Source organism: Ochotona princeps, chromosome 1, assembly GCF_030435755.1.
Source record: "Ochotona princeps isolate mOchPri1 chromosome 1, mOchPri1.hap1, whole genome shotgun sequence".
Lineage (NCBI taxonomy): Eukaryota > Metazoa > Chordata > Mammalia > Lagomorpha > Ochotonidae > Ochotona > Ochotona princeps.
The window spans coordinates 18,112,714-18,139,878 of NC_080832.1; the positions used below are offsets into that span (position 1 = coordinate 18,112,714).

At 38.4% G+C, this 27,165-nt stretch overlaps 1 protein-coding gene across 3 annotated transcripts in view; it reads right to left on the reverse strand.

The window, feature by feature from the left end:
• The window catches only part of ADGB (androglobin), a 170,280-nt gene that overhangs the window by 51,922 nt on the left and 91,193 nt on the right, over window positions 1–27,165 (reverse strand). For 2 of the 3 annotated variants that reach the window (XM_058667057.1, XM_058666939.1), the window contains 12 exons: window positions 25,659–25,692; window positions 24,316–24,496; window positions 23,788–23,851; window positions 18,740–18,842; window positions 16,643–16,784; window positions 15,311–15,425; window positions 12,837–13,004; window positions 9,515–9,650; window positions 8,471–8,608; window positions 2,797–2,890; window positions 1,305–1,439; window positions 616–769 (listed from right to left, as the gene is read on the reverse strand). In XM_058667057.1, the coding sequence (XP_058523040.1) occupies window positions 616–769; window positions 1,305–1,439; window positions 2,797–2,890; window positions 8,471–8,608; window positions 9,515–9,650; window positions 12,837–13,004; window positions 15,311–15,425; window positions 16,643–16,784; window positions 18,740–18,842; window positions 23,788–23,851; window positions 24,316–24,496; window positions 25,659–25,692 (1,464 nt within the window). The remainder of the gene's footprint in view (window positions 1–615; window positions 770–1,304; window positions 1,440–2,796; window positions 2,891–8,470; window positions 8,609–9,514; window positions 9,651–12,836; window positions 13,005–15,310; window positions 15,426–16,642; window positions 16,785–18,739; window positions 18,843–23,787; window positions 23,852–24,315; window positions 24,497–25,658; window positions 25,693–27,165) is intronic. The other variant, XM_058666997.1, reaches the window with a different exon arrangement.

Sequence of the window (27,165 nt, forward strand, 5' to 3'; positions counted from 1 at the left end):
ATCCTCATCAGGATGCTATCCTCCTAGATGAAATGACTGCAAACATGATGATGAGTTTACATAAAAACAAAGCCAGCATGATTTGACTGAGAGTCAGCCAACAGAGTATATACTCAGCAGGATTAACACTCTGAAAGCTTTTGTTTGCTGAAGTAATCTACATAGTCCTAGAAAAGACTATAGGGATGACAGTAGTGGTGAAGGGTGAGTAGCTGTGTAACCCTAGTCTTCTGAAATAAAAGTACTAAGATTAGAATGAGAAGTCAATGAATAGGAGAGACAGCCATCTGATTTGGTCAGGCTGGGACACACAGGCTTGCTGGGTTAGTTTCTGTTTTAAGCATTGTAGGGTTTCATAATTTCAGTAAGCAGAAATCCTAGCAGTTTCTTTCTGCCCTAATTTCATGGGAGAGAAGGAAGAAGATGACTGAGAAAGAGAGAATGTTCTAGCAGTCACACTAAGCATTCCCCATATATATGGGACTTCAGCCAGGCAAGGACAGGAGCCCACTAGTCTTACACTGCAAGCACCCTGTCCTGGTTTCCTCTGGGCCCTCTAGAGGCTAAGTTTTCTCTGTGATTCTGTCACAAAAGGACAATGACTGTCACACTTACCTTATTTTTGGTATAAAGATAAGGCACCACTTTCTGGAACACCTTTGGCACTTGTTCCAGAGTGTCATTATTCACAACGTGCAACATGCAGACTGGCAGCGTAGTATACACTTTGGGAACCAAAATCATGTCTTGAGGAACCAAAAATGTTTCTCTGCAAGAACAAAAATGTGAACTTTGCCTTGACGCGATCTCAAAGAAAATTTGAAGTCAGATTTAATGCCAAGAAACTGTAGAATTATAAAGTTTCAAATAGCCATGAGGCATGCATATTCACCATTTTAGAAATTCCAGTATTTTGTCACATAAATGCAAAATTTCAACAGATTACTTTTATGTAAGTAATGCATGACTTCTATTTAATGTTATTTCTTAGAAATTAAAGTAACACTTTACACGGAAAACATTATTTCATCTAATCTATCCATAAAAGGTATAAAAGTATGTAATTTTCTTAATTTTTAATGAAACATAGATAAAACATTTGTAATACTTAATTCATACCAAATGTAAAGAATTTTAACCATTATTGGCAACAAACAAGAAATTGATTCCTTTTACTACTGCAAATTAAATTACAGATTTTTTGAAATGGTGCACCCCACCCCATCAAATGTGTAAGAACTTCCAGTTAATCTGACACGTAAGAAAAATGGATGATATTATTTTCCAGTGTCCGATACTCTCACCTGAATACCAAGAACCACGTGTTTGGTGGCTGATCTGGGTAAGTCACAGTGTAGTCGGCAAAAGCAATCTTTGTTTCTTCATCTTGAAAACATGGATAAGATTCAATTGACTTGCACTTGCTTTTAAACATTAGCCTAGAAATAAAAAATAAATTATACATAACAAGTTACATTAGAAATAGATTCTATTTTAAAAAGAAATAGGCAAAAAGTTGGCAGATAATGTTAGACTATGTTTTGTTAGATTGAGCTCTTAACCCAAAGGTGATGTTGCTCACAGAGCAAGGTGCCAAGTCAGGAGTCACATTATGGTTTATTAATGAAAGGTAACCAAAGTACCCGAAAGCTTTTAGTCAAAGGGGAACATAATGCAAGATCAAAAGGGCAATCAAAGTTTATCGATGCCAAATCAGAATCAAAGTTGAAGCTCTAAGATTGGAAATCTAGAAATTGTGCCATCCAGCAATAAAACAGGGTAACAGGTGACCCAGTCCTTTTCCCAGGGAGGCCTCATAATGCAGGAACGAGTGGGAAATGTTTGTGCCCTCTGCATGTGTTGATATAGTTGGGATTTTAGGCAGAAGTATTCCCCTTTGTAGTTCTAGTTCAAATGCTAGTGAGCTTTCAGCAGCAGTGTCTGTGATCCAAACTTATGGTAATGTGAGATAAGCATCCACACTCAGGTTCCAGTAAATGCAGAGACATATTTTGGTATTTGGCTCATCGTGTTTATTTCCATGATTTCTAGGCTACTGAAAAGTTTCTATTTGTTTTCTGCTTATAAATAAAAATTCAATTGTAATCTGATAGTGTTCCTTTGTAGCACTTCTTCAATTATTGTATTGATTTTAATGGCTTTATATAGAGTTCTTAATATTTAATATTAATATTAAATTAATATTAATATTAATATGTAATACCATCTGTCAACAAAGTTTCAGTTCTTCCTCTCAAATCGTCTGTGTGAAATAAATACATTACAGATAATACTTATTTTACATAAGTACATGTAAAATATAAGTGCATATATATATATGCAGCTTTTAGATGTAACATTTAGCTTTATTCAGGTTACTTTGTTTTGTGGACATCTTTTGTGACCAGAATGCAGTTTCTCTAAGGCTCGATCTAGTCCTGATTGGCTCGTTTGAGGAATGTTGTCTCCCAGGGACCTCACTTGATTGCTTTAATTGTTTACTCCTCTAGCATCCCAGGTCCTAAATGGTAGCTTGTTTCTTCTCAGAACTCTAAGAATCTTAGTTTGCTGCTCAGATGTTTTACGCTAAGAATCCTGAATATATGCAGTTGAGACATTAAAAGAAAAAAAGAAAAAGTAGCATAGAGATGTTTTAAGCAAAATGCTGTGGACTCTCAGAGATTTCAATGTAAGAGAGTTTAGGAAGTTAGGGAAAACTCAATTAAATGGAAAATGTAACTGGATCTTAAAGAATACTAATATACTGCATTAGGAAGTGTAATTATACTGATTTACCTTAGGAGAGAAAGAGCATATTGCTCTAGATTCAGCTCCAATATAGCCCAAACTCTTTGAAGAGTATCTGCAACAATGGTATTTTCTCTTGTATCTACAAACAGTAAATAAAAGAACAATATCAAAAATCAACCGCTGTGTGGAAGGTCATCTTGTCTACAGTCTCTGTTTTGCCAATGGAGAGGCTGAAACTCACAAATAAGGTGCTGTGTAAAGCCACAGGCTATACTAGCACATTTACAATATTAGCCCACTTTACAATATATCAGTGATGTTTATGACAGCAATGTGCTCCAAACCAAGACTTCTGCTCATCATAGTGTCTTAATCGTATTTAAGCATCAGAATGTGTACTTTGATCTAATTTAAGGTACATAGAGAGAACATATGTCACACCAGAAATTCCTGATGGAAGTTAATCCATTTTTTTTATTATTGTTTCATTTTATGACACAGTTTCATAGGTTCTGGGATTCCCCCAATCCCTCCCCATGCCCTCTGCCCATGTTGAATTCCTCCATATTGTTACAGTAGTACAGTTCATAACCAGTCATGATTCCTTCATTGCAGGCGTGCACCATGCAGAGAGTCCAACATCTTAGTGTCCAGATAAATTCAACAGTTTCATTGGCAGACCATCCTTGGTCTGAAAGAAGAGCTGGCAGAATAGCATCCCCTCCAATGAAAGGTCACTACACAACTTCAACAACAGGAAGAAACACGGAAATTTACAACATCATGAAGTTAATTAACATGATAATGTGTAGGAGGACATTGTGACCCTAGAAGGTCAGTGAGCACAAGATTACAGTTGATTTGATAATATTTGCATGAGAACAAGCGAATGGCTACCTTTTGTATACCTGATTGGATATCATTTGTATAAGAACAGTTGAGTGGACAGCATGTGTATGAGAATATTTGGTAGAATAGGAAGCTCCAAAATAGAGTATAGAAACAGTTGATGGGTTTTGTTGATAAGCCTAATACCTCCTCCCTTATCCCATATGACCCTCAGAGTGCAAAGTTTGATGCCACTAATAAACTTCAACTTTTGACCATCAGTCAGAGTCCACGCGTGTTATTATTGGCTCCGTGCACCAAGTCCATCGCTGTGGGATAGTGACAATAGTGAGTGACCAATAAGTTAGAAAATGCAACTTCTTAACCACATCCTATAACTACTTCATTGACATTTCAATTTTAGTTTACACACAACCGGCTGCTATAAACCTTAAAATGATTATAGGGTACTATTCAGCTGTCTCGTGTCTATTTTCATTTTTATATTTAGCAGCTTAAAGTATTGAAGCGTGATTTTTATTGAACTTCATGAATTTTAGGATAGTCCAAACAGGCTTATAACTCTAACATGCCATATGTTAACAATTGAGGAGCAGAACAGTTTTAGTAGGGGTGTGCAGAGAAATCTTCAATACCTTAGTGAGGAGTAACTTATCTTTGTGTCCTACCTAATAAGGTATATGGGAGTCCAAGCTGACTTTTTCCTTTCTGTTTTAAGCTTTCCTAATGGTCTCTGTCCATCTGATCTAATTTGGGGGGCTCCAGAGTGACCCTAATGGTCATTGCAAGAGATCCATTGATGATCACATTTCATTAAAGCACAATCTACCTCATTATTCACAAATGCCTTGAAAGTAGAAGGTTTGTCAAATCTACGGTAAACAGCTCAAATTTACTATCAGAAACTAATATTCTTTTTCTAATTATCCTAATGCCTTTGTAGTACATAGTAGTGTCTGAAAATCAATATATTCAGTTGTTTGTAAACGTTGAATCCAACGTTTATCAGAGTAGAACCTGTATCAGTTCTGCAGACTTTAAGAACAAAATCTAGAATGATGCTTAACAAATGTTATTCAATAAATACATGTTGAGTGAATGAAATGTAAATGCTATTAAGTACATGAATAAATTATTCATTTTCAGTCTTAACAAATGGAAAACCATTGCATGAATAGTGTTTGTACAACATATATTGATAGCAAAAACCTATTCACCATACTTTTGGGCTTGGTAAGTACATATTTTTTAAAATTAGCTTTGAACTGATTCAACATAGTTTATAGATAGAATTCTAGGAACATAATGATATTCCCTCCCTCTGCTTCTCTACCTCTCTTCCTCCAACATTTTCTCATCCAGTTCTCCTCACTCCCCCCTCCAATCCTTCATCCCCTCTCTCCTACTTTCCTCTATTTCATATTTTCTTTCTTTTGTATTTTATTTTGCAAATGCTCTCTCTCTCTACATATATATATACATATATATGCACACCAAAGGCTATAGTCATAATAAAATGTAAAAATTTTCACCCTTAAAAGTCAGTTTTAAAGCTATAGTAGTGTAACATTCTTAACCAGTGGTTTGAAGAAAGGTATAAAACAAAGTTTTGCTAAATTTTCTTTGCAGCAATATTGATATACACAGACATCTCTTTTACATGTTAATTTACTGATTTTCTAATTTAAAAATTTTAGATGTAAATGGGAAGACATTATATTTGCCTTTCTGAGCCTACTTGCACACTGGGTATATTATGGGAACACTATGTGTTGATTTGGATGTATATCCACATATATACGATAGTGGGATCGCTGACAAGCTTGGCTCTCCTACACCCTATCAGCAGTGCAGAAGCGATTTACTTTCTCCATGTCCACCAGCTCACCAACATGTGATCTTTGTCCTGTGGGTTTTAGATATCTGAGGTGACAGTGTCATCTTGGTTTACATTTCCTTCACAGTTTCAGATGTTGAACCTTTTTCTCTGTCTTCAATGGCCATTTTTTTTTTTTTTTTTTTTAGGATTGTCTGTTGAGGTACCATGCCCATTGATTAACTGGATTGGTCTACTGTAGTTGTTGTACTTTTAAAGTTTCGATACATTCTGTGTATTAATCTTTTGTCAAAGAAGTAGTTCACAGATTTTGCCATGCTACTGAATGCCCCTTCTCTCTGTTGATTATTTCCTGGTTCATGCAGAAACTTCTTACTTTGATGTAATTGCATTTGTTTAGTTTTGCTTTTATTGCCTGTGTTGTGGGGTGTCTTGTCAAAGAAATAGTCCCTACAGCACTGTTTCCAAATGTTTCCCTTATATTTTCTTCCAGAAACTTCAGTTTTAGGATTTAAATTTAGAACCTTGACCCACTTTCAGTTGATTTTTGTATATGGTGAAAGGTATGAATCAAATTTCATTCTTCTAACTTGTTCATGCAGTTTTGTCAACATCATTTGCTGAAGATATAATCTTACTCTACTGTGTGGTCTGATCACATTCAGTTGGTTTGCAAGTATATGGATTAATTCCTGGGCTCTCTGTACTTTTCACTGATTTTTGTGTTGGTTTTTATGCCAGTACCATGCTGTTATAATTACTCTGGCTTTGTAGTGTGGTTTGTGTGTAAGCAATATGGTGTCTATGGCTTGATTATTTTTTCTCAGAATCACATTAGTTATTCTGGATCTTCTGTGATTAAATATCAATTATGAGATTGTTTTTCTAATTCTGTAAAGAATATTAATGGCATTTTAATAGGGTTTGCATTGAATCTGCACCTTGCTGTAAGGAACTTAGTCATTTTAATGATATGATTTTTTTCTGATCCATGATAAGGAATATCTTTTAATTTTCTGTATGTTAATGATTTCTTTTAAATTAACATTTGATAATTTTCACTGTAAAGATATTTCATTCATTTCAATAAATTTATTTCTAAATATTTGGATTTATTTTCGGTGGCTGTTGTGAATGGGATTTTTCTTTCAGTGAGTTCATCATAAAAGATACTGTTTTTTGTGTATTTATTTTGTAACGTGAAACTTTCTGAATTTTTACCAGTTCTAGCAGCCTTTTGGTGGAATGTTCACATTTTTTCTTGTACATTATCATGTTGTTTGAAAACATTGATAATTTGACTTCCTCTTTTCCAATTTTGATATGTTTTATTTCTTTCTGTACCCTAATTGCTTTTACTAAAACTTCCGATACTTTATTGAAAATCCTTGTATTGTTCAAGATCTGAGGGCAGATTCTTTTCAGTTTTTTTTTTTAACCATTCAGTTATGATGATAGATATCGGTTTGTCATATAAATATCTATAATTTTGAGGTATTTTCCATCTATACTTGACTTATGAGGGCTTTGGTCATGAAATGGTATTGATATTTCCAAATGTTGAAAGCTGTGAATTTCTGGGATAAATCCTATCTCTTTTTATGTGCTTTAGGTTTTGGTTGGGTAGCATGTTGATCGGAATCTTTGCATTGATGTTTAATAAAGTGATATTTTTGTAATTTTTTTTTATGTCATGCCTTTGATTTGGGAGATCTCAAAGTGATGCTGGATGCTGGCCTCATAAAAAGAGTTTGACAGAGCTCCATCCTGCTCAATATTTTGGAATAGTATTAAAAGTGTCGGAGTTAACTCCTCTTTAAAGGTCTTGTAGAATTCAGTATTAAAGTCATCAAGTCCTGGACTTTTACTTAGTGGAAGGCGTTTGATAAGTGTTTCAATCTTATTGTTTCTTAGGGTCAGTTCAGATGGCCTATATATATTTTATTTAATTTTGATAGGTTATACGTATACAGGGATTTATCCATTTCAACAAAGATTTCCGGTTGATGCACGTATATGTTTTCAGAGTAACTAAAAATGATTCTGTGTGTCTCAGTAGTGTTATTTGTAATGATATAAAGTTCAGGCAACTATAATGCTTTTATATCACAAACTATACAAAATGGTTCTTTTGTTGTTGCTTTCCATTTACCTTTCCATTTTTCACAAAACTATTTTAGTTAATATACATAAAATGTGATTTAATAAACAGAGGAACGTATTTAAATGCTTAATCCATTTAAATGTTTGTATTTTGTAGAAGAAGTTTATCACCGTGTACATGCCTGGAATTCTCTATAGAACACATTCATTCTCTGCTTTGAAATTATTTAGTAATTTTTAAATATTGTCTTAGCTGTATCTGAACTGATGCCTTAACCCGCTAGGCACTGGACTGAGATCAGTTCTTTGTCTTAAAGGAGTTCACAAAAGATGGAGAAAAAACCGCTCTCTTCTCTTTTCCTGTTGTCTTTTTCTTGCTTTCTTCATTTTATTACTATTTGTTTAATGCATAGAGTGTGTAGAGTTATAGTGAATGGTCTGACTTCCATGCACTGATTTATTTTCTAAACAGTTGCGGCAGCTAAAATTCAGCCAGGCTAAAGCTAGGGACCTCAGGAGCTCCATCTTGGTTTCCCATGTTGGGCAGCAGGTGTCCAAGCATTTGGGCCATCATCTGCTGCCCTTCACAGGCACGTCAGCAAGAAGCTGGATCAGAACTCAAGCTGAGCAGTCAGGACTCAAATCGACAATATCGCTAGTGGCAATTAATCCACTGTGCCACAATGCCAGCAGCTCACTCTTTACCTAATAACTATTAGGTACTTTTCCTGGGCCAGACACTGTACTAAATTCTAAAAAGAAACTTATTCTTGTCATGTTTCTTGATCTTTGAGGATTTCAGTGTTTTTAGAACTAAAGCTTATTATCTGGCACGTAAGGTAGAGTGCCTATGAAACCTTTTGATTAGCACACATGGTAATTTTTTTTTTACAGACACAGTTCGTTTTATATATAATAAGAAAGTTGTACCTGGAGTTCTGGCTTTTATAAGTGACCTAAGGTAAGACCCTTTCCACATGGCTTGGATTTTAATTGCTGCTGCTGCTTCCTCAGGAGAATACTCTTTCTCATTTGTTTGCATGGAGTATTTCACATCCATCCATTCTGCTGGAAAGATGAAAGCACACTCTGGGATGAAAGGTATATTTAATCCCTTCTCCGAGTTTCAATGTCTTCACTCCCTGACATATGAAATTCCACAGTCCCAGATGAAACACCACAAACAGCCCTCCAAATCCACTCACACTGTACCTGCAGAGTCCACCAGTCATGCATGGGGACAATGAAACAGGCATGTGTATTTTCTCATCAGCATTGCCCAAACAACACAGTGTAACACGTATTGAAGCAGCAGTTATACTGCAATTGGTGCAACAAATAGTCTAGGGATAGTTTAAAATATATGGGATGATAAGAGTATTTGGATGCAAATACCAAGCCATTTTATAAAACAAACTTGAGTACCACAGAATATGAAATCCATAGGTTTTCTGCAGTCATTTCCCCCATGGATTTGACAGAGATAAATCTATATTTTTAAACATTGCCCAGTAACATTTTTAGAATGCAAACAGTACAGAAGAGAAGAACATGAAACAGTAATAACTGAATGACAAATTATTGTTTTCTAAAGACCATCTAAGCTTTCTTCAAAAAAAGAAAAAAAGGAAGAGAAATGTTAAATGGTGGGTAAGTGGAAGGAAGAAAGTGGGATTAGTGAGCAGGGGGATTTTTCCCAAATTCTTCAGTTATACACATTGATGACTTAGATTCCTGTTTATTAAGGTTTGGAACAGATTCTGGGCTACCAGGAAACTGTGGCAGGCCCTGGGAGTAGAGCATGCTCAGAACATCCCTGCGGCCCCCTGAGCTTCCCTGAGTACCGCTGGAACTCTGACCAGCCATCCCAACCAGCTTCACCTGCTCACGCAAACCTCGACGGTGCTTTTCTCCAACTGTTTCTCTTAAATAATTGGGGGATTTCTTGGCCAAATAACTAAAATTGATCAGTACCTAAAGAAACCTCTTCCAAGGAGGAATCAAGTAAATCCACATCCAAAACCAAAGCACGGAATGCAAATTTGAAGTTTGTAGGAGGTTTGGATAATTGAGCTTTCTTCATTAAACGCCATAAAGAAAGATGAAAAACCTAAAAAATAATACATTTATATTTTATAATTATGAAAATATCATTTCTTGACAAAGGAGCATCTAAAACTTGAGATACTTAAATAAAAAAACAGCTTTTAGGTTGACATGTAATCTAGCAGAAAGAATAAATTCTGAAAGACATTTGCAAAATGTACTCACTACAAGAATTATGGTACTAGGTTGCCCAAAGAGATAGAGGGCAAAATGAAAGATACAATCTTTGTGAGTAAGTGAAATAACATCTTCCATACTATTTCTAGCATTCTATATTTCATATGTCACAAAATGAAAGAAAATATGTTTGAAATTTACATGACTTTCACATTCTTGAGGAGCATTTACTTTGTACTAAAAAAGCCCTTTTAGATTTATTCAAAGCTTTTACATCAGATGTCACACAGCTGTGCTAATTCAAAACACAAAATGGAGAATTTTTTTCCATTGAAACAGTTCTCTTGGTTGTAAGTATTGCAGGAGCAAAAATCCCTTGCATGTTATCTCAGAGTGAGACATGAAAGTCCATGTGTGGTAAAATCTTGGCAGCAGGGATGTGACAACCCATTGACCAAACAGCTCTGATTCTCTTTCAACGTGCTTCAATGGCGTAACCTGACCATGATAGAAATGGATTCTGATCATTCGCTACGGCTCCATCCTTGAAGGAGTCCAGCCAGCCATTTGGCGGACTTCAGTGGATGTCTAAGAATGTGCTCCCCATTCACCCCCGACTAGAACTGACACCCAGATAAAATTTGTTTTCCCTGTGTACATACTGCATTGTGTCAGTCTCATAGCTTAGCCCTTCTTGTGTCATTCCAATCTAGCAGGAATGTTGTCAATTCTCTCTCCATATATGTAAGATCAGCGTACCCCAGACGATTCCCAAAGGTTAAATCCTCCATGGATAGTTTGCCTATTAGTGCGGTCAAGCTGGGTCTCATTTCTGTAAAACATATTTTCTGTAATATGGTTGTCATTGCAGGCAGGCACATTTAGGACCCCAAACATGTAAGTGTGGAAATCAGAAGTTGGAAGGAAAATTGCTCTTCATACCCACCATTTGCAGTGGTCCATTGGCTCTTATTCCCATACATTGAGGGATTCGCTGGGTTTGGACGACCTGCTTTTTGGGAGCAGGAGGAAAAAGCTATTTTCCCCAGAGAATACAGTATGATTCACAATAATACTAAACTAGGACATAAGCCCTTTGATGGCCTTGTAAATTCATATAATAGGGTAGGGAGGAAATTCATATTGATCATCATAAATGATTAGGATTCCTGCCAAACAGCTGGCAAGGAAATTTTTTCTGGAACTTGCTAGGTTATTTCTTGTTGCTTCTACAGTGAATAGTAGCCAGGGCCTGACAGACAGAAAACAACAACGAAGGTCAGGTCTTATATCCTACAGGGTGGGAAAGCTGCATCATCCGCCTGACAAGCAACTGGAAGTGATGGCTAGAAAGATATAAAACCAGGTGGTAGAAAATGGGGCTGCTACACACTTACGGCCTCTGGGTGGCAGTGGAAACTAGGTTTCTTGCAACATGGTGCCTTCTTTATTTGACTTTAGAGCTTTGATCAGCTGTCATCTTGAATTGATGACAGAATCTACTTTTTCTGGAAAGGGCGTGTCATGACTAGATAAATATGCACATATTTTGTATAATTTTCATGTCAAAGGGAAACAGTTTTCAAGTGGTGATGATTTACTCCATACTTCGCACCCCCTACTAAGCTTGCTAGATACAATACAGGAATTTGTAAGGACAAATACAAATTTAAAATGAGAAGCTAAATTCTCCCTCTGGAAAACAAGAGACTGGCACCACACACTCTTGTTATTTAGTGTTTACTTTAGAAATTTGAAAATTGCTAAGCTCTTTTTAAAAAAATACATAAAGCTTTTTAAAAGATACATAAGCCCCTTTCCTGTTTTACATCCTAGAAACGAGTCAAGGAAAATATTTTCTTGGAGAAGTTAGGGAGATAAGGGTAAAACTCCCTCTTGACACAAAGGAAGAAGTTTATTTTTCTTACATAGAAACTCTGTTAACCAATAGATGCTCATCCTTAATCACGTGTCAACTTAGAAAGACCTATATGTGGCAAATGGTGCTATTAACCTTTTATTAAACGTGAAGACTAGTTGTTTATCTTGAGAGTATGTGTGTATTGTATTACAATCTTTGACTATGGAAAGGGATAAAATGTCTGCTTTGTAATCTTTGTAATGTTCTCTCAAGTAATATTCTTTTTTTTTCCTCTTTCATCTTTGTGCAGAATTGTCTAGGTTGGAAAATGATTTTCTTTTAAAATTTGAATCTTTAGTAATACTCAACTTTCAGTTACATTTGAATAACATAAAATTAATTTTGTGTATAATTTTTTCAGGAAAGGTATGGCATAATAATGGCAAACATTGCTTGTTTTACATGAAAATTGTATTTTAAATGGAAACACTACATTTTTGTTTACTAAATCTGGTAATGCTAACTCTCTCTGTATATATATATACATATCACCTTGGAGACATCTGGCAATGTTCAAAGATGTGTCCAGTTCACACAACTGGATGCTTCTGGCATCCAGAGAGTGGAGACAACAGTGTTGCTAGAGACCTTCCATTGCAGGAGGCAGTCCCAAGACAGAATTTTCTGGTGTCAAATGACAATGTGGTAGAATAAAAAAAATCCACATCTAACCCACCTACTGCTACTGTAGCTGGAATGGGTCGAACTACAGCTGCTGTCAGCCTCTGTGCTTCCCTCAAGATTGTGTGGAGTCAGAGGGCTGCGCGGCCCTACGAGAGGCACTGGTTACAAGTGTGATGAAAGGAACCCGGAGCTTCTGAAAGCAACCATCCAGTGGGGGAAAGCCTTGGTGGAGAGGCACCCGGTTTCCCTGCGATCCTGCCGGGGGGAGTCCTACAGCTTTTTCAGTGGCCCAATGTTTGGAATACCTCTAGCTCACTGCAATAACAATCACATCTGTTGATGTATTTCCCCTGTCCCCCATTTTTTTTCCACTCCATTCTCTCATTTCATTTTGAAATCACTCCCCAAATAAGATGTCTTCATCCAAGATATTTTCTCTGGCTCAGGTTGGGGAGGTCATCTGAAATAAGCTAAGCTATTTCAAATACTAAGTTTCTCCTAGGCATAGCATAACCAGGGGGCACTCACCCGGAAGTGTTGTGCAGCGAGCTCTTTGTTGTGGAGGGGGATGGGGTAGTGAGCAGCTTGCAGCTCTCTCAGGGCTACTGGAAGTTTAAGCCTGTCTTTGAAACTCAAAATCACATTTCCCACAGCTTTCAGAATTGTTAGAGCCTGTTCAGTAAAGCGGTAGCTCTCCTGGGATGACAGAGCACAGTGTTAACATTTTGTGTTAAAAGTAGAATAAAACTTACAAAAATGGAAATTTCCATGCGAATTGCCAAATGTTTGATTCAAATATTATTTATGACTTTTTTTTCTTAAAAATAAAACACTATTTTGTGACAGGTACAGGGACAGAAAGCTAGAGGGGTTGGGCTGGGGCTGTGCTCCAGACCTGGAAACTCAATGTAGTTCTCTCGCATGGGTGGCAGGAGTCCAATAACCTGAGACCACAACGCTGCCTTCCGGGGTCTGCATTAGCAGGATGCTGGAGTTGGGAGTTGCGGCAGAATGTTTAACTCAGATAGTTCAGTTTAGGCTGTGGGGTCATAAATGTTAGTCCCAATGCCTATTCTTCAAGAGCTTGGACAAGCAAAGTGTTTTACTGAATGCTTGCTCTCTGAGATACAGAACAAGGAATGCAATTGCTATTCGTTTGTGAACGGACAAGAGAATCACACTCATGCTGGACATCAGGGACAATTTCCCTCCAGTGTTCCTGCCAGTACACAGTTCTGAGGACCCCTAGAGATGAGCTGACAAAAGCCACGAGCTTTTTGAGTACTGGTGTCAGGAAGGAGTTTAGGAAAAGAGCAAGGAGGATCAGAGAAACAAAAGGATGAACCAGCAACGACTGCTAGACTGCTAGTTGCATTCCAAAGGAGAACATGGAAGCAAAGAGGAGGCAGGTTCCAGCAAGCAAATGGTTTTAAAGGTACAAGACGACCCTGGGGTGTTTGAAAATTCATTTGGTGGAAAAGTTGAGGAGTTGCTTGGAGCAGACTGAGGAGGTAAAGCTGGAGGAACTCTGCATGTCTGGCTTTGTCTCTTCCCCAGGGATGCCATGAGGCATGCAATCAATGCCTTGTGTTTCCCTGTAGAAACACTGAAGAATGTTCCAGCAAGTGTGCCTGAGCAGCACAGATGTTCACCGGAGTAAGGGGCTGATGAGAACAGAGGCAGTCAATTTACCATGGCCTCTGCAATGAATTACCCTCTTCTAACTTCAAGCCTAGTGGTATTTCACCTCTAGGTAAAATCATGACCAAAAGTTCCTGATGGTCATGTAGCTACACTGTTCATGACAAAGTATGGGTCTAAAGGAGCTCGAGTCTATCTTTTCTTGTCCAGTGATTTCTCTTTGCTTCTTTGTTGGGATCAAAGAGCAATGGAGCTCATACCTTTACTAGAGTGTTATCTCAAGGGAAATCAGAGCTCCCTGAGGAAGGAAGAAAACACCCGGAGTGCTACATCGCATTCAACTGAATTATGCGTATCATCTAAAGTGCAAATTTTTTTTTAAAAAAGAAAGACAAGAATTTGAAGAAAGCAAAATAATAAAAGCAATCAAGAAAATATAAGACACGCGCTTATAAGGTGGGTTTGTGGGTTTCTTTCTGTGCCCGTTGAGCAGGTAGGAAAAAGAGATGCTGAGAAATGACAGAGCCTGGAGAAGAGGCTGTCATTCACACCCACTGCTCAGACAAGTTAAGAGTGCCTGGCGGGTCATGTCTGGTCTTGAGGACATGACATCCGGGAGCTGGTGGTAAGCCACTTGGTTGCTACATGATCTGCCAGGTGGCTTGCAGAACCTGCCATACAAAGTACAACTTGGGTTGGGTTTATTCTGTTTTAGTTTTTTTGTTTGTTTTGTTTTGTTTTTTTCCGGATAAGGGTTAAAGTAAATAAGCCCCCACATGCTCATGGGCAGATAGATGGCATGTAAAAAAAAACTCCAGAGAAGATTCAGGCTCCATTTATGTTACCGCTTTCAGAGCCGATCAGAACCTAGGAGCACCAGAAACCAAGGGGAGACTCAGGAGAGAGGGGAGAGATGAAGCAGACACAGCAGAAGCTCTCATGGGGAGCACTGTACTCTTTGAATTCCAGATACTTAGAGTATAAATTGCTTAGACCAATCAAGGAGTGAATGAAGAGAAACAGATCCAAACTTTGGAAGGCATTTAAAAAGACCATGTGGATCCTTTGTACTTTAAAATACCAAGGAAACTATAGGTTCTGCCTGAAATATTAACTGATATAAAAGGAGAACGAAAGACTGCAAGTGACAAAAAAACTATATGTCCCTACAGTGTTTACACTATTATTTAAATATGTTGCACTTGAGCATTTCTTGTTGAATGTACCGCAGAGTTGTGAAGGCTAAAACATCAGCGAAGAGCGAGTTAAATAAAAAAAAAAAAAAAAAAAAAGGAAACTGGGTTTATTTTAAAATCTATGAAAATAAAATTTAAAAATGTTGTAGTTTCTAACATATTTACCGGCTCAAAGTTGGGCATCACCACATCTTCATCCCCAACAACAAAAGTCACCATGCCACAGATGTGTATGGAATGGCCCACTGGGGAGTGTGCAGTGAAGAGGAGCATGTGTCTCCTACAGAGAAAAGGTGTCCTTTATTGTCATGGCCCTGCTACATGTCATGTTAGAACACAGCCCAAGGTTAGGGAAGAGTTGTCACACAGATAGAATACAGATCCTTGAATTTCACCCTTAAATAAGCCTACAAGATCAACAAATATCTATTTTACTGATTTCATACCATAAGAAATAGGTCATTTTATCACCTTGCACATGGCATAGTATTTTTCTTAAAAGACAACATTTTTAATGAATTAATTAGATCTCTCCCACTGGATTACAGCATCGAGACAGCGGCATCCCCCTCTCCTGTTACTAAGTGTGCATAATGTGTCCAAATCATGCATGTTGATGTATTCATGCCTGTTGAGAACTGGCTCTTAGAGGCAGAAGGGGATTAGAAGGATTCTTCATGAAGCCAGTGTCCTTTGCTGTCAATGGATAAGCATCCTTGCAAGGCAACTTGACTACCAGAGGAGATTGTCCAGCTGCTCACAACGAGGACTGCTGTGAGAAACACTGGAGTTTTACAACTCACTACTTTCCAGAGATATTGGACGCAATGTATTAGTTTACCACTTGATTTTGTTGCTTGAGTTTTGCTTTTTGCAGAAAAGTCGTATTTATTGACCATACAGAGTTATCATGACTAAACTTGGTGGGGGGGAGCATTGAAAATTATTTCACGTGAGATAGGACATATTTTCATTTTTTGTTAACAAAATCAAGAAAGCATTTCCATTTGCACAGTTTCTTTTAAATGAAAGCTCTAGGGTGTTTAGCTAGCTTCAACTTAATTAAAATAATGCCCTACAAAAACAAACCATAGCCAGAACTGGAGACTGGCAGGGTCAGGTGCTTGGTTTCTAAGTTGTTGTTTTAATGAAGCTGATATCTTTGTGAGGGGATATAATATTCTTGGACAAACAAGATGATACTTTAATAACTAGTTTCAGCAACTGCTGAAGTTAAGCAAACTTAAATACAGTTTCTTATTAACAACGTTTCCAGAGACCTTGACTAAAATGAATTTTGAACTCCACAAAATATATTTCTCAATTTATTTCTTCGTGGAGTTATTCTCAAGATCATACTGACAGACCTGTGCATGGAAAATCACTATGGAAAACAATGTCCCAGTGTTCAATTTTTTTTTTTTACTTTTAAATTAGTGAATATTTTACAGACTTTCTGAAAATTCCTAGTGTGGAAAAAATGAAGCCACTCCATACCCAATAGGCAGACGTATCATGGCAGCCTTGGTGGCGTATGTATGGATCTTCAGGACAAGTGTACGTGGCTTCAAAGATTTCCAAGAAAATGTTTCACCAGTTAGAAGTCCAGGCTCTACAGGAGGACTGTCTTTTGTTAAGGCTTAAAGAAAATACATATACAAAAAATTACTCTAATTTGGTTGTGAAATATACTTAAGTCTTCATTCCTATTGTGTCTTATTCAGTAACAACACAAGTAATAACACTAACAATAAAGTGTGAGTTAGAGATGTATTAAAAGTGAGCATGAACACTAAAAATTACTTAAGGTGTGTAATTGTTGCAATAATATTTAAGCAAATTTCAGATCATTCTCTTGGTTCTATTTGCCTTTTCACAATCATTCCCTTGGGTAAGAGAAACCAGGAATGAGCAAATTAGGAAAAAGAGAGAGAGAGAAAAAAAGATGTGTTTTCAGAGAAGTATATCGCGTAGTGTATCAGCACTCTTTTTATCTCTATGGTAGTAATTACAATATCTGTAAAGGCACATTTTAAAATTATTCATTTATCTTTATTTATTTAACAAGGGGAGAGAGCGTGAGGGAGAAAGAATAAAAGGATTTCCTTGCCCTTGGACCGTCACTGATGCGGTGGTTGGGTCCAGGTTCTCTGATGCAGGATCAGACGACCACCTTGCCAAACACCCAAACACCCACCATTAAATACACAATTTAAAGAAAGAAAACACATTGTATTGAGAACAGAAATGGTTTGTTTACAATAAATGTGAAGAGAAGACAAAACACACCCTTCATTTGTTCTCATTTATATCTTTGTTTCTCTGAGTTTTTGACTTTCTAAAAAAATTGCAAACAACAAAGCTTAATATAATGTTTTTCTTCTGAGATGAGCAAAGAATATGGAATGTTTTCTCAGTAGTAACTGAGCACCAAGTGCATACTGTCCTGTTTCCAGCAAACACCTGAGCTGAGGGGCAATGTTGTGGCTTTGGAGCTACTGGTTATGTAGACACATTAACCTTAGGTCACCAGCTTTTGGAGTATTTACTAAGCACCAAGTTTTCATCAGCCACCCATTGTATGCCAGGCACTATTTGGAATATAGAGGACAACTTGGTGGAAAAAAAACCCTTCTCTCAAGACTGGTTAAATACTCACTGTTAAATATTCAGCAAATATTTAATGAAGCTCTGCAGGGCCAGGTACTTCAATTTCAGTTACATAATTCCAAAGAACAGATAAAGGAGTTAAAGCATGCTCTGTGTGTGTGTGTGTGTGTGTGTGTGTGTGTGTGTCTGTGTGTACGCAAAGGTTGAGATGACTGATTGCTGAGATGAGGCAGCCATGGGTAACAATTTGAGTCTGGAAAGCAGGAGGCCATATTAGTTAATTTTATGGTACTACAGTCACATGTCTGATGCTTGTACTTCCCAAAACAATGAGTTTTACTTTTCTCAGTGTTGTGGAGGACCAACAATGCGCTCCTAAGATCCCAGTGAGGGCCTCCACCTGCCTATGTCACATCATGGTACAGAAGGTCCATGGGAATGGACCATGTGCAGAGCAGGCTGATTACACAGGCAAGAAAGGGGCATCTCTAACAACCCACTCTTCAGCAAACCAATCTCTTGAAGGGCAGCACCCCCAGTGTGCTAATTACCCCTCAGCAGGCTCCTCTTCGTAAAGATTCTACCACCTCAGTATCACGAGCCGGGGATCCAAGCTCCTAGCACTTGAACCTTTGAGGGATAAGTCATATATAAACAAGAAGGAGTGGAGGGAAAGATTGGCCAGTGTCACCAAATCAGAGAAGAAAGGGTACATGGTATTCAACAGATTTGGAAAGAATCAGGAATGGTCACAGGTGTAGGTGTAAAGAGGTGAACAAATGATTGCAATTGAGAGGTGTGAGTGGCAAGCATGGGCAGAGTCCTCAGTGTTTGGGGGAGAGTGAGGTGGTCTCGCTGATGTCCCTGCATGCCTGGAGAAGCTCCAAAGGGAAGGAAGTTCCATAGTTTAAACATCTTAAGGCATGTTCCCTTGTCTGACATTACCTAGGCATCAAGACTTTCATTTTCTCCACTCTCTCTTACCTCCAGGTTCTCCCCAGCGCACTAATGCTGAGAAACCAACAAGTAGTTCAATGGGTTTAAGACTATCCACATACAGATAGTAGGACATGCGTTCTTCTGAAAACTGCAAGAAATTAGACCAAGCATCACACACTGCCCAATTAATACTGATTGTTTTCAACTTACAGTAACAATAATATAGTGTGATATCTAACATTTGTAAGAAAATTACCATCTTCCACACCATAAAAAGTAGCTATACATTTCACAAAAGGAACAAACTATCCTGGGTTCACTCCCCAAACAGTCTCAGCTGCCAGGGCTTAGCTGATCTGAAGTCAGGAGCCAGGAGATATCTTTTGGGTGTGCTACCTGTGTACAGGGTTGTAAAGCAGCATAAGCTGCTTTCCCAGGCCATAAGCAAGAAGCCGGATGGAAAGTAGAGCAGCCGGGATACAAACCAGTGCTGATATGGGATGGCACACATGTGGGTGAAGGATTAGCCAGTTGGTCCAGTGTGCTGGCTCCACACTTGGCTTTCTTGAGAGATTTATCTATTTTTATGTGAAAGGCAGCACTCCCAAAAGAGAAGAAGAGTCAACTAGAGATGTTCTATCTGCTGTCTGACTACCCAAATGGCCACAATGATGCATGTCCGCTGATGCAAAGCCAGGAGCCTGGAACCTCTTCCAGGTTCCCCACATGGGCACAGGAATCAGAGGAAATGAGCCATCCTCTGTTACTTTCCCAAGGCTGTTAAGAAGAGAGCTGGATCCGAAGCAGACCAGCCGAAAGGACAAAGAGAAGTGCCACTAGGGATGCTGTCACTGCAGGAGGAGGATTAGCTTGTTATGCCACTGTACTAGCACATAAATTTGACTTTTTATTTAACTTTTTTGTGTTCCCCTCATCAACACATACACTAAAAATTCCCCATAAGTTTGTGGTATATTCACATGTTAAAATGTCCTACCAGAGTACATGCAATACAACCTCTCTTTCATTTCCACCAATTCAGAAGCACATTTATGTACTTTATGTATTCAGAAGCTTATTTATGTACTAAATTGTGTATTTTTTTAATTTGAAGATGCAATGAAGTTCTGAATAAAAAATCTTTCAGTGATAGCAGAAAAAGGTTACATATAATATTCCAACACATCCTTGTGGATAATATAGATATACTTAACTATGAACGGAAAAACCTGAAACAGAGAAATCAGGAAAAAATGGAAAGTAATTTATCAATGGCACAGAGCTTGGAACAAGCAAGGCTGAGATCAAAAGTAGGAATGTCCATCTGACTGTAAAGGTGGCTCTTGGCTGCTCTTGCTAGTACTGCATTTCAAGTTCTCAGAACTTCAACTAGTTTTGCCTGACGGCAGACGATAAATGTGTTAAGTTGGTGCTATACTTCACGACAGTCTCACATATTATTTTACTGTAATACTAGCATCACCTGTTAATATTTGAAAACTAAATCTCATGTGTGATACAGGAATGCAACACTGTGAAGAAGAAAATCTTGTATTTAATCAGCTACAACATAACTGCTAGAGATGTTTGATGTGCTGTAACTACATTTAAAATTGTTGCCTCCTACAGGGTTTCCAGTAGTTGTTCTTTGATGCTTGAATTCATTTATTGCCTTTCAGCTGAAACATGTTGGTGTGCAGGTGGTTGTTGTGTTTTCTAGCTGAAAATATAAAGGGGTTCTGGATTTGCCCACCCAAAATGCACCTCTGAGTAGGTTCTTTTCTGAGTTCATACGTTACCATCTTTAAAGACAGAAATGGAGAAGTGGTCCGTGTAGAGACTGTGCTGCTGCTATCACAACTTGGAAAGGGCCCTGCATCTGGCTTTATCATGTAGTAGGCAAAGCTACTATCTGCTCTGTCAACATCCAAAATGGGCTCCAACTCAAGTCCTGACTGCTCTGCGTCTGACCCAGCTCCCTGTAATGTGCCTGGGAAAACAGTGGAAGAGAGCTCAAGTTTTCGGTCTCCAGCATCCATGTAGGAAATCCAGAAGAAGCTCCTGGCTCGTGGCTTTGGATTGGCTCAGCTCTGGCCGTTACAGCAATGTGGGGAGTGAACCGTGGAAAGAAGCTCCTTTTCTTTCTCCATATTCCCTCTCTCCTTTGCAACTCTTTCAAATGAATAAATAAATAAATCTGTAGAAAAGGAAGATTCCTCCCCTATATTCACATTGATCTTTGGAACATGCCGAGGTTGAATCTCAGGCTGCTTGCCCCCAACTCAGTTGGCAGCACCAGATATTATGCGCAGGAATGCTTGGCATCACACCACTACCAATGCTTCCTTCCAGGTTATGCAAAATCCCATTGATTTGGAGTTCCAATGCACACCAAGAGAAAGTTATCATTTTCTCAAATGCTTTAAGAAATACAGGGGAATAGAGAAACAAGATGGCTGCTAGTGGAAGGTTGGTGTAGCGGAGTGTACAGAAAGCTTAGGGACAGGATTCAGAGCAACAGAGAGCTGGGGGGAGAGAATCGCTGGGCAAATCAACTGAAACTCCCTGGAGCCTGTTGGAGGGAAGCAAGTGCCACACAGGTGAGGAAGAAATGCTGAAAACACTAAAGAATAGCAGTCGCCAGCCCAGGAGCGTGAATACAGACTGAAACCAGGGGCGCAGACAAAGCCTGGTGAGTTTTGAACCAATACAGGGAGACTCTCGGCAGGAATCTCTGTGCTCCCCAAGGAGACGGTAGGAAGCGGAAGAGCCCGTAAGACAAAACACTGGTGAAGAAAGGCAAACCTGGGGAAAAACGCACAGGCAGCCGAGTGGGTCCTCCCCACCAACCGCCCCCCCCCCCCCCCCCCCCGCCCCAGGAGGGTAGCCACTGGGGAGGAAGCAGCCGGGGAGTGGACCATTTTAGACAGGGACACACGGAGTGAGATATGAGTCGGGCCACACCTGAAAAATCTGTATCCTGAGGCCCCTGGAGAGCCACCAGGATCACATGAGAGAGAAACATAGGATCCCTGGGGCACAACGTGTGAACTCAGTCTTGGGAAAGAGCGGGCCCTGGTCGCGCAACTGCCACTGTTGGCACACATTCCGTCACTGCTGCTGGCCCCAGAGCAGTCAGCCAACTGGACCCGCATGGGTTCAAACACCATCTGCCACCTTGAGAAGGCAGGTCAGAGAAAAAATTCCCACCAAGTCCCCCAAGCAGGAGCACAGCAGGTGTCCCTGTGCCGCACCAGCCTCCCGGACCTCAGATAAGCGCACCACAAAACCGCAACAAAACCCTAGTTACTGAAGGCCCACAGGAGTACACATTTTGAAAGCTCTCACATCCGAAAGGTCATGGGAAAGACAGAAAAACAGAAGAGGGAGATAGCTCATCAATCTTAGAGCTGCAGCGATGAAAACATTGAGGCTCTCCCAGACAGGTAATAAAAAAAAAAAAATCCTCATGAAACTCCAGAGACAATGAAAAATGGTGGCAAGAACTTAAAGAATTCAAAGATCATATCACCACAGAGGTAGATGCAATAAAACAAGTCCAAACTGAAATGATTGGGCTATAGAACAAAATACAAAGACTAAACAACAGAATGAATGCTGCAGAAGGAAGAATATCAGAATTGGAAGATATCCAATCCGAGAACACACAATTACTCAAACATGTGAAAGAAAACCTGAATAAAGCCAAGAAATCTATCCATGAAATGACCAGCTCTATCAAGAAATACAGGGTAAATACAGATGTACCAGCTCACTGACCTTGAATACTTCATTGCAATGTGAGCATTCTCACTTCCTGTTGCTGTAAAATGATGACAGTAAAATATCTTCCCTAGGGTTTGCTCCAAGGAATTAATGTAACAAAAAATCAAGTCAAGGCCTGCCATACTTGTGAACAATCACAAATGCCAATAGTTTGAATATAGAAATATGCCTAAACAAACTGCAGGACGCACATTATTCTCACAACATCCCCTGGGCTCCACTCTTCCAAACGAACTTTTTACTGAATAAGTTCAAAAACATTCCAGGATGAGCTGGTAGAGTCGTTCACTGCCCTGACCAGTACTGAAGACTTGATTCTTAGTCTCAGAAGAAGCAACTAGCTACAAGTTACCTCTTGAGAAATGCTCAAAAGGTTATCTATGCCTGGGTTTTCAGGTGTCGCAGGGCAACCAGAGTTGCTTCAGAAACTCCCTGCACCTTCCACAATGCATACTCTCACAGAGGTCTGAGATCATCATCAACATCTTGCATGGCCTTGGCCTTCAACAGGCGAATTTCAGCTCATTTCAGTTTCCCAGAATGTTCTATTATGTTCTTTAAATTTTCACACAAGTTGACATATGCTAGTTATTTAGCTAATTAATAAAGGGAGAGATTCCACATCACATAAAAAAGTCTTACAATAGTAAACAAAAGGGCACAGTCCTTCCAAAGGTGCACATGTCAGTTAGGACACAGTGTGTAGGGAGGACGCAGAGAAGCAACCAGGTGGATGGAATGGGCAATATGTCTGTGGGTGAGCACTGACCACGTTCAGTCTGAGTTAGAATCGCTTGGGTTAGGCTGGGGAGGAAGGCCTTAGGAAGTCAAGGATATGAGCACCATTCTGTAGGATTCCAGGCTTTAGACCAACAAAAGCAGTAAGGATAAAAGGAAACACACTGCAGGAAGAGGGGAGAACTGAGCTAAGAAAACAAACACCGAAGGAAAAGAAATCCAAAAATCAGACACACTGCCGAAAACATTCATACAACATTCAGTAAATTTTCCTGAGCAAAAACAAATACGATGAACCTCTTTGTGTGACTTCTCTGTTAATTTGTAAAATAAAATTTTCTTAATGTGAATTTAAATAACTTACTACAGCAAAGTTGCCTGAATTATATTTGTGGTTATGAGCTCACTGAATTTTTCTCATTTTCTGGATAAGGGACTGGTCGAGGATGAAAACTAATTTTTAAAATACGTTACAAATTTAGGAGTGCTCAAGAAAAGTAGAAGTATTTCTAGCTTGATTGTATCAAATGTAAGTATAAAAAGGGAAAGAGATTATAACATATATTTACCTTAAATTCTGACTTTTGAAAGTTAAGACAATATGAACTTGGCTTGTGAAAAATATATATATTCCTGCAAAAATATTTATAATAGATTATTGTCATTACACACAAAGCCTAGTAAACACATTACATTACTTGGAATTACACTATTATGGGCATAACATTTTTAAAAAAATAATAGCCATATGAGTTAGTTGCCCTAAAGAGCCATGTCAGTAAATAAATTGTCTTTATCTTAATTAACCAATAAGGTCTGATGAGAACCTGAAACTAGCCTGAGATAGGTTTTACTATTAATGCCCTATGTGTCTAATCAATGCTATCTACGCTTCTCTTCTAAAACTACTATTCGCTGTTTTAAGAATATCAAGATAACATTGATTTAACTTTTTGGAATGATAAGTAAGAACTAATAGATTATATAGCCACTATATAACTTTCAAGGCAATAAATCTTAATGTGAATCTGTACAATAATGCAGCTGATGATTTTGCCGTTACAATATTGTCAGATGGATCACATTGCAGTCCTTACTGAAAGCATGCACAGAAATCTTCAAAATCTAGCCATATTTCTTTGGAGACATTAGTATTTATTGTTGCAAGTTCTTCTAGTGATTTTTCCTGTATTGCTGTTGTCTGGCTAACCAAATCTCTTTCCAAGTTCAATCCATTAGTTTGATGGGTGTCACTCAATCCAGGATCTATTTGTTCCTCTGTGCAAAGTAGAAGACAAACATAGAATACCTGTAATTAAACAGCAAGCTAGGAAAATGTTTTTAAAAATGGGGCATCTAAGTCTATTTACTGAAGTAATAATTTGCTTGCAGGTCTCAAATCTGTGGACGTCCATACAGAAACATGTCATACGTGTAAGAGAAGTCCATCATAACTTCTATGAATGTGAAGGTTCAGGAATTTTGAAAACACTTAGACAAAATTATACAAATGTCCTTTAGAATTATTATTATTATTATTATTATTTTATTGGAAAGTCAGATATACAGAGAGGAGGAGAGACAGGAAGATTTTCCATCTGATGATTCACTCCCCAAGTGACCACAATGGCTGGAGCTGAGCCAATTTGAAGCCAGGAGCCTCCTCCAGGTCTCCCACATGGGTTCAGGGTCCCAAGGTTTTGGGCCATCCTCGACTGCTTTCCCAGGCCACAAGCAGGGAGCTGGATGGGAAATGAGGCTGCCGAAATTGGAACCGGAGCCCATATAGAATCCTGGCTTGTGAAAGGTGAGGATTTTAGCCACTAGGCTACTAGGCTGTGCCCTCCTTTAGAGTTTTTGCAGTTACAAGGGGGATGACCCAGTTTGTGTGCTTAAAATCTGTAGTAACCAGACATATTCATACAAGAGGAGAAGGCCTGGATGTTAAAAGGGAAATGCAATTGGAAAGAGGCAGTGCAAGAGATGTGTCAGTAAGCCACTGAGGTTCTCCATACAGCCCGTAGCTTCATTTTACACTAATATAACAAAAACTTATCATCTTGTATATAAAATGAACTTTCATGTACACATACAAACACAATGATATTTTGTGGTTTGGGACTTTAGTCCTTGTCAAACCTGTTTTTAGGAATTGGGAGTTTGTTTGATGTACATGTACTTAAATACACAAATACTGCTTATAGTTTCTAATCAGATCTTTCTAAGTTTTACTTTTTATTTTGCATTTTAGTTTAGCAGGATAAATTATTATTACTGTTATTATTATTATTCCACAGTTACTACACTCAGCAAACCAAGGGGTGTTCTGAAGAAATATGTCTGAGAGCCAGAAAAGAGAACAGAAAATTTTCAAGAGGCAGACACTCTAGTATGTTCTATTGGTCATTGAAAAAAAGTCACAGGAAGATTGAAAGTTTACCTTTGCCCAGTATAACCTGTGATGGAACAGTAGCCTGTGAAATGAAACAATCATATTAAGAAGCTGTTTTGAAATTAACAAGACACTTCAACTCTTTATGGCACTAAAGTTTTTAAGACAGCATTTTATATATTGGAGAAATAGATCTATGGAAAATCTTACTGAACCATATGGTAAATTGAGAGCTTGTTTATAACCTTAAAACAAAACAAAAAAGCAAAGAAACAAAGCAAAATTAAAAAAAACTGTGAACCAGATTTAAGCTTGTGACATTGAAACACAGAAGATGTGAATGCACAAAATGATTGATTAATAACAGAAATTAAATGAAAACAATGAGGCTTTATTTGGCATAAAGCACTATGATTGACAGAGAAGTTAAGGGTATTACAATTATTTTTTTAAAGATTTATTTTATTTTTATTACAAAGTCAGATATACTGAGAGGAGGAGAGATAGAGAGGAAGTGGAGCTGCCGGGATTAGAACCAGCGGCCATATGGGATCAAGGCAAGTACCAGGACCTTAGCCACTAAGCCACACTGCCAAGCCCGGGTATTACAATTTGCAACTGATGTATGGGACTCAGAAAAACTGCTTTTTGTGACATAACTAGTTCTCGAAACTTCTAACAAGGAAATTATGGTGAATTCATGTGTAACAGCTTTGCTTTCTCTATTATTAGACATTATTAATTGAAGTATAAAAGATAAAATGATAGAAACTTGCTCAGAATGTTGTCAGGTGATGCTGGCAATATGCTGGACAACATTAGTGGGTGGAGCAGGAAGTGGAGCAGAAATAACTGTAGCAGCAGCAGTTTGAAGCAATCCCACCTAGTCCTTAACACCCTGAAACTGATGAGTGGACACTTGAGGATATATTGAGGTGGTTCAGCATGTAGTGTTCTGCATAAACAGGACAATGAAAGTTGCATAAAATGGAGAAATCAAATGAGAAATCTCTGTATTAGAATTCACAGTTGCTGTCATACAGTGCTGGTAAGCAGGTGGAGAAGAGGAAACTTTACACGGCTAGTGAAAATCAAGAGTGAAATAGGTTGCAGTAGGCATCTCTACTCCCCCCAAAAAAGAATGTCCAATGAAACTGCTAAATACACCTTGACAAGATGATATCAGATTTTCTACCATTTTTTATGTCATGATGCATTAAAATAGCAGTATGTTAAACTAGTAATTGTTGCTAAAGGACTATACTACTGTAACAATGTGGGTGATAATGTTGGGAGAGGAAAATGGGAAGGGAGAGAGGTGAGGGAAAGGGGGAAATCCCTATGCCTACAAAACTGTATCATAGGAAACAATAATAACAATGCTTCTTTTAAAGGAATAAGTCAGCCGCTATTGAAACCGGTGTGGCGATTCCTCAAGAAATTAAAAAATAGAACTTCGATGTGATCCACTATTGGTTACATAACAAAAGACGATAAAATTGGGATGTTGAAGGAAATAGTTATACTCTCTTCTTCATGACTGTACTATTTATAA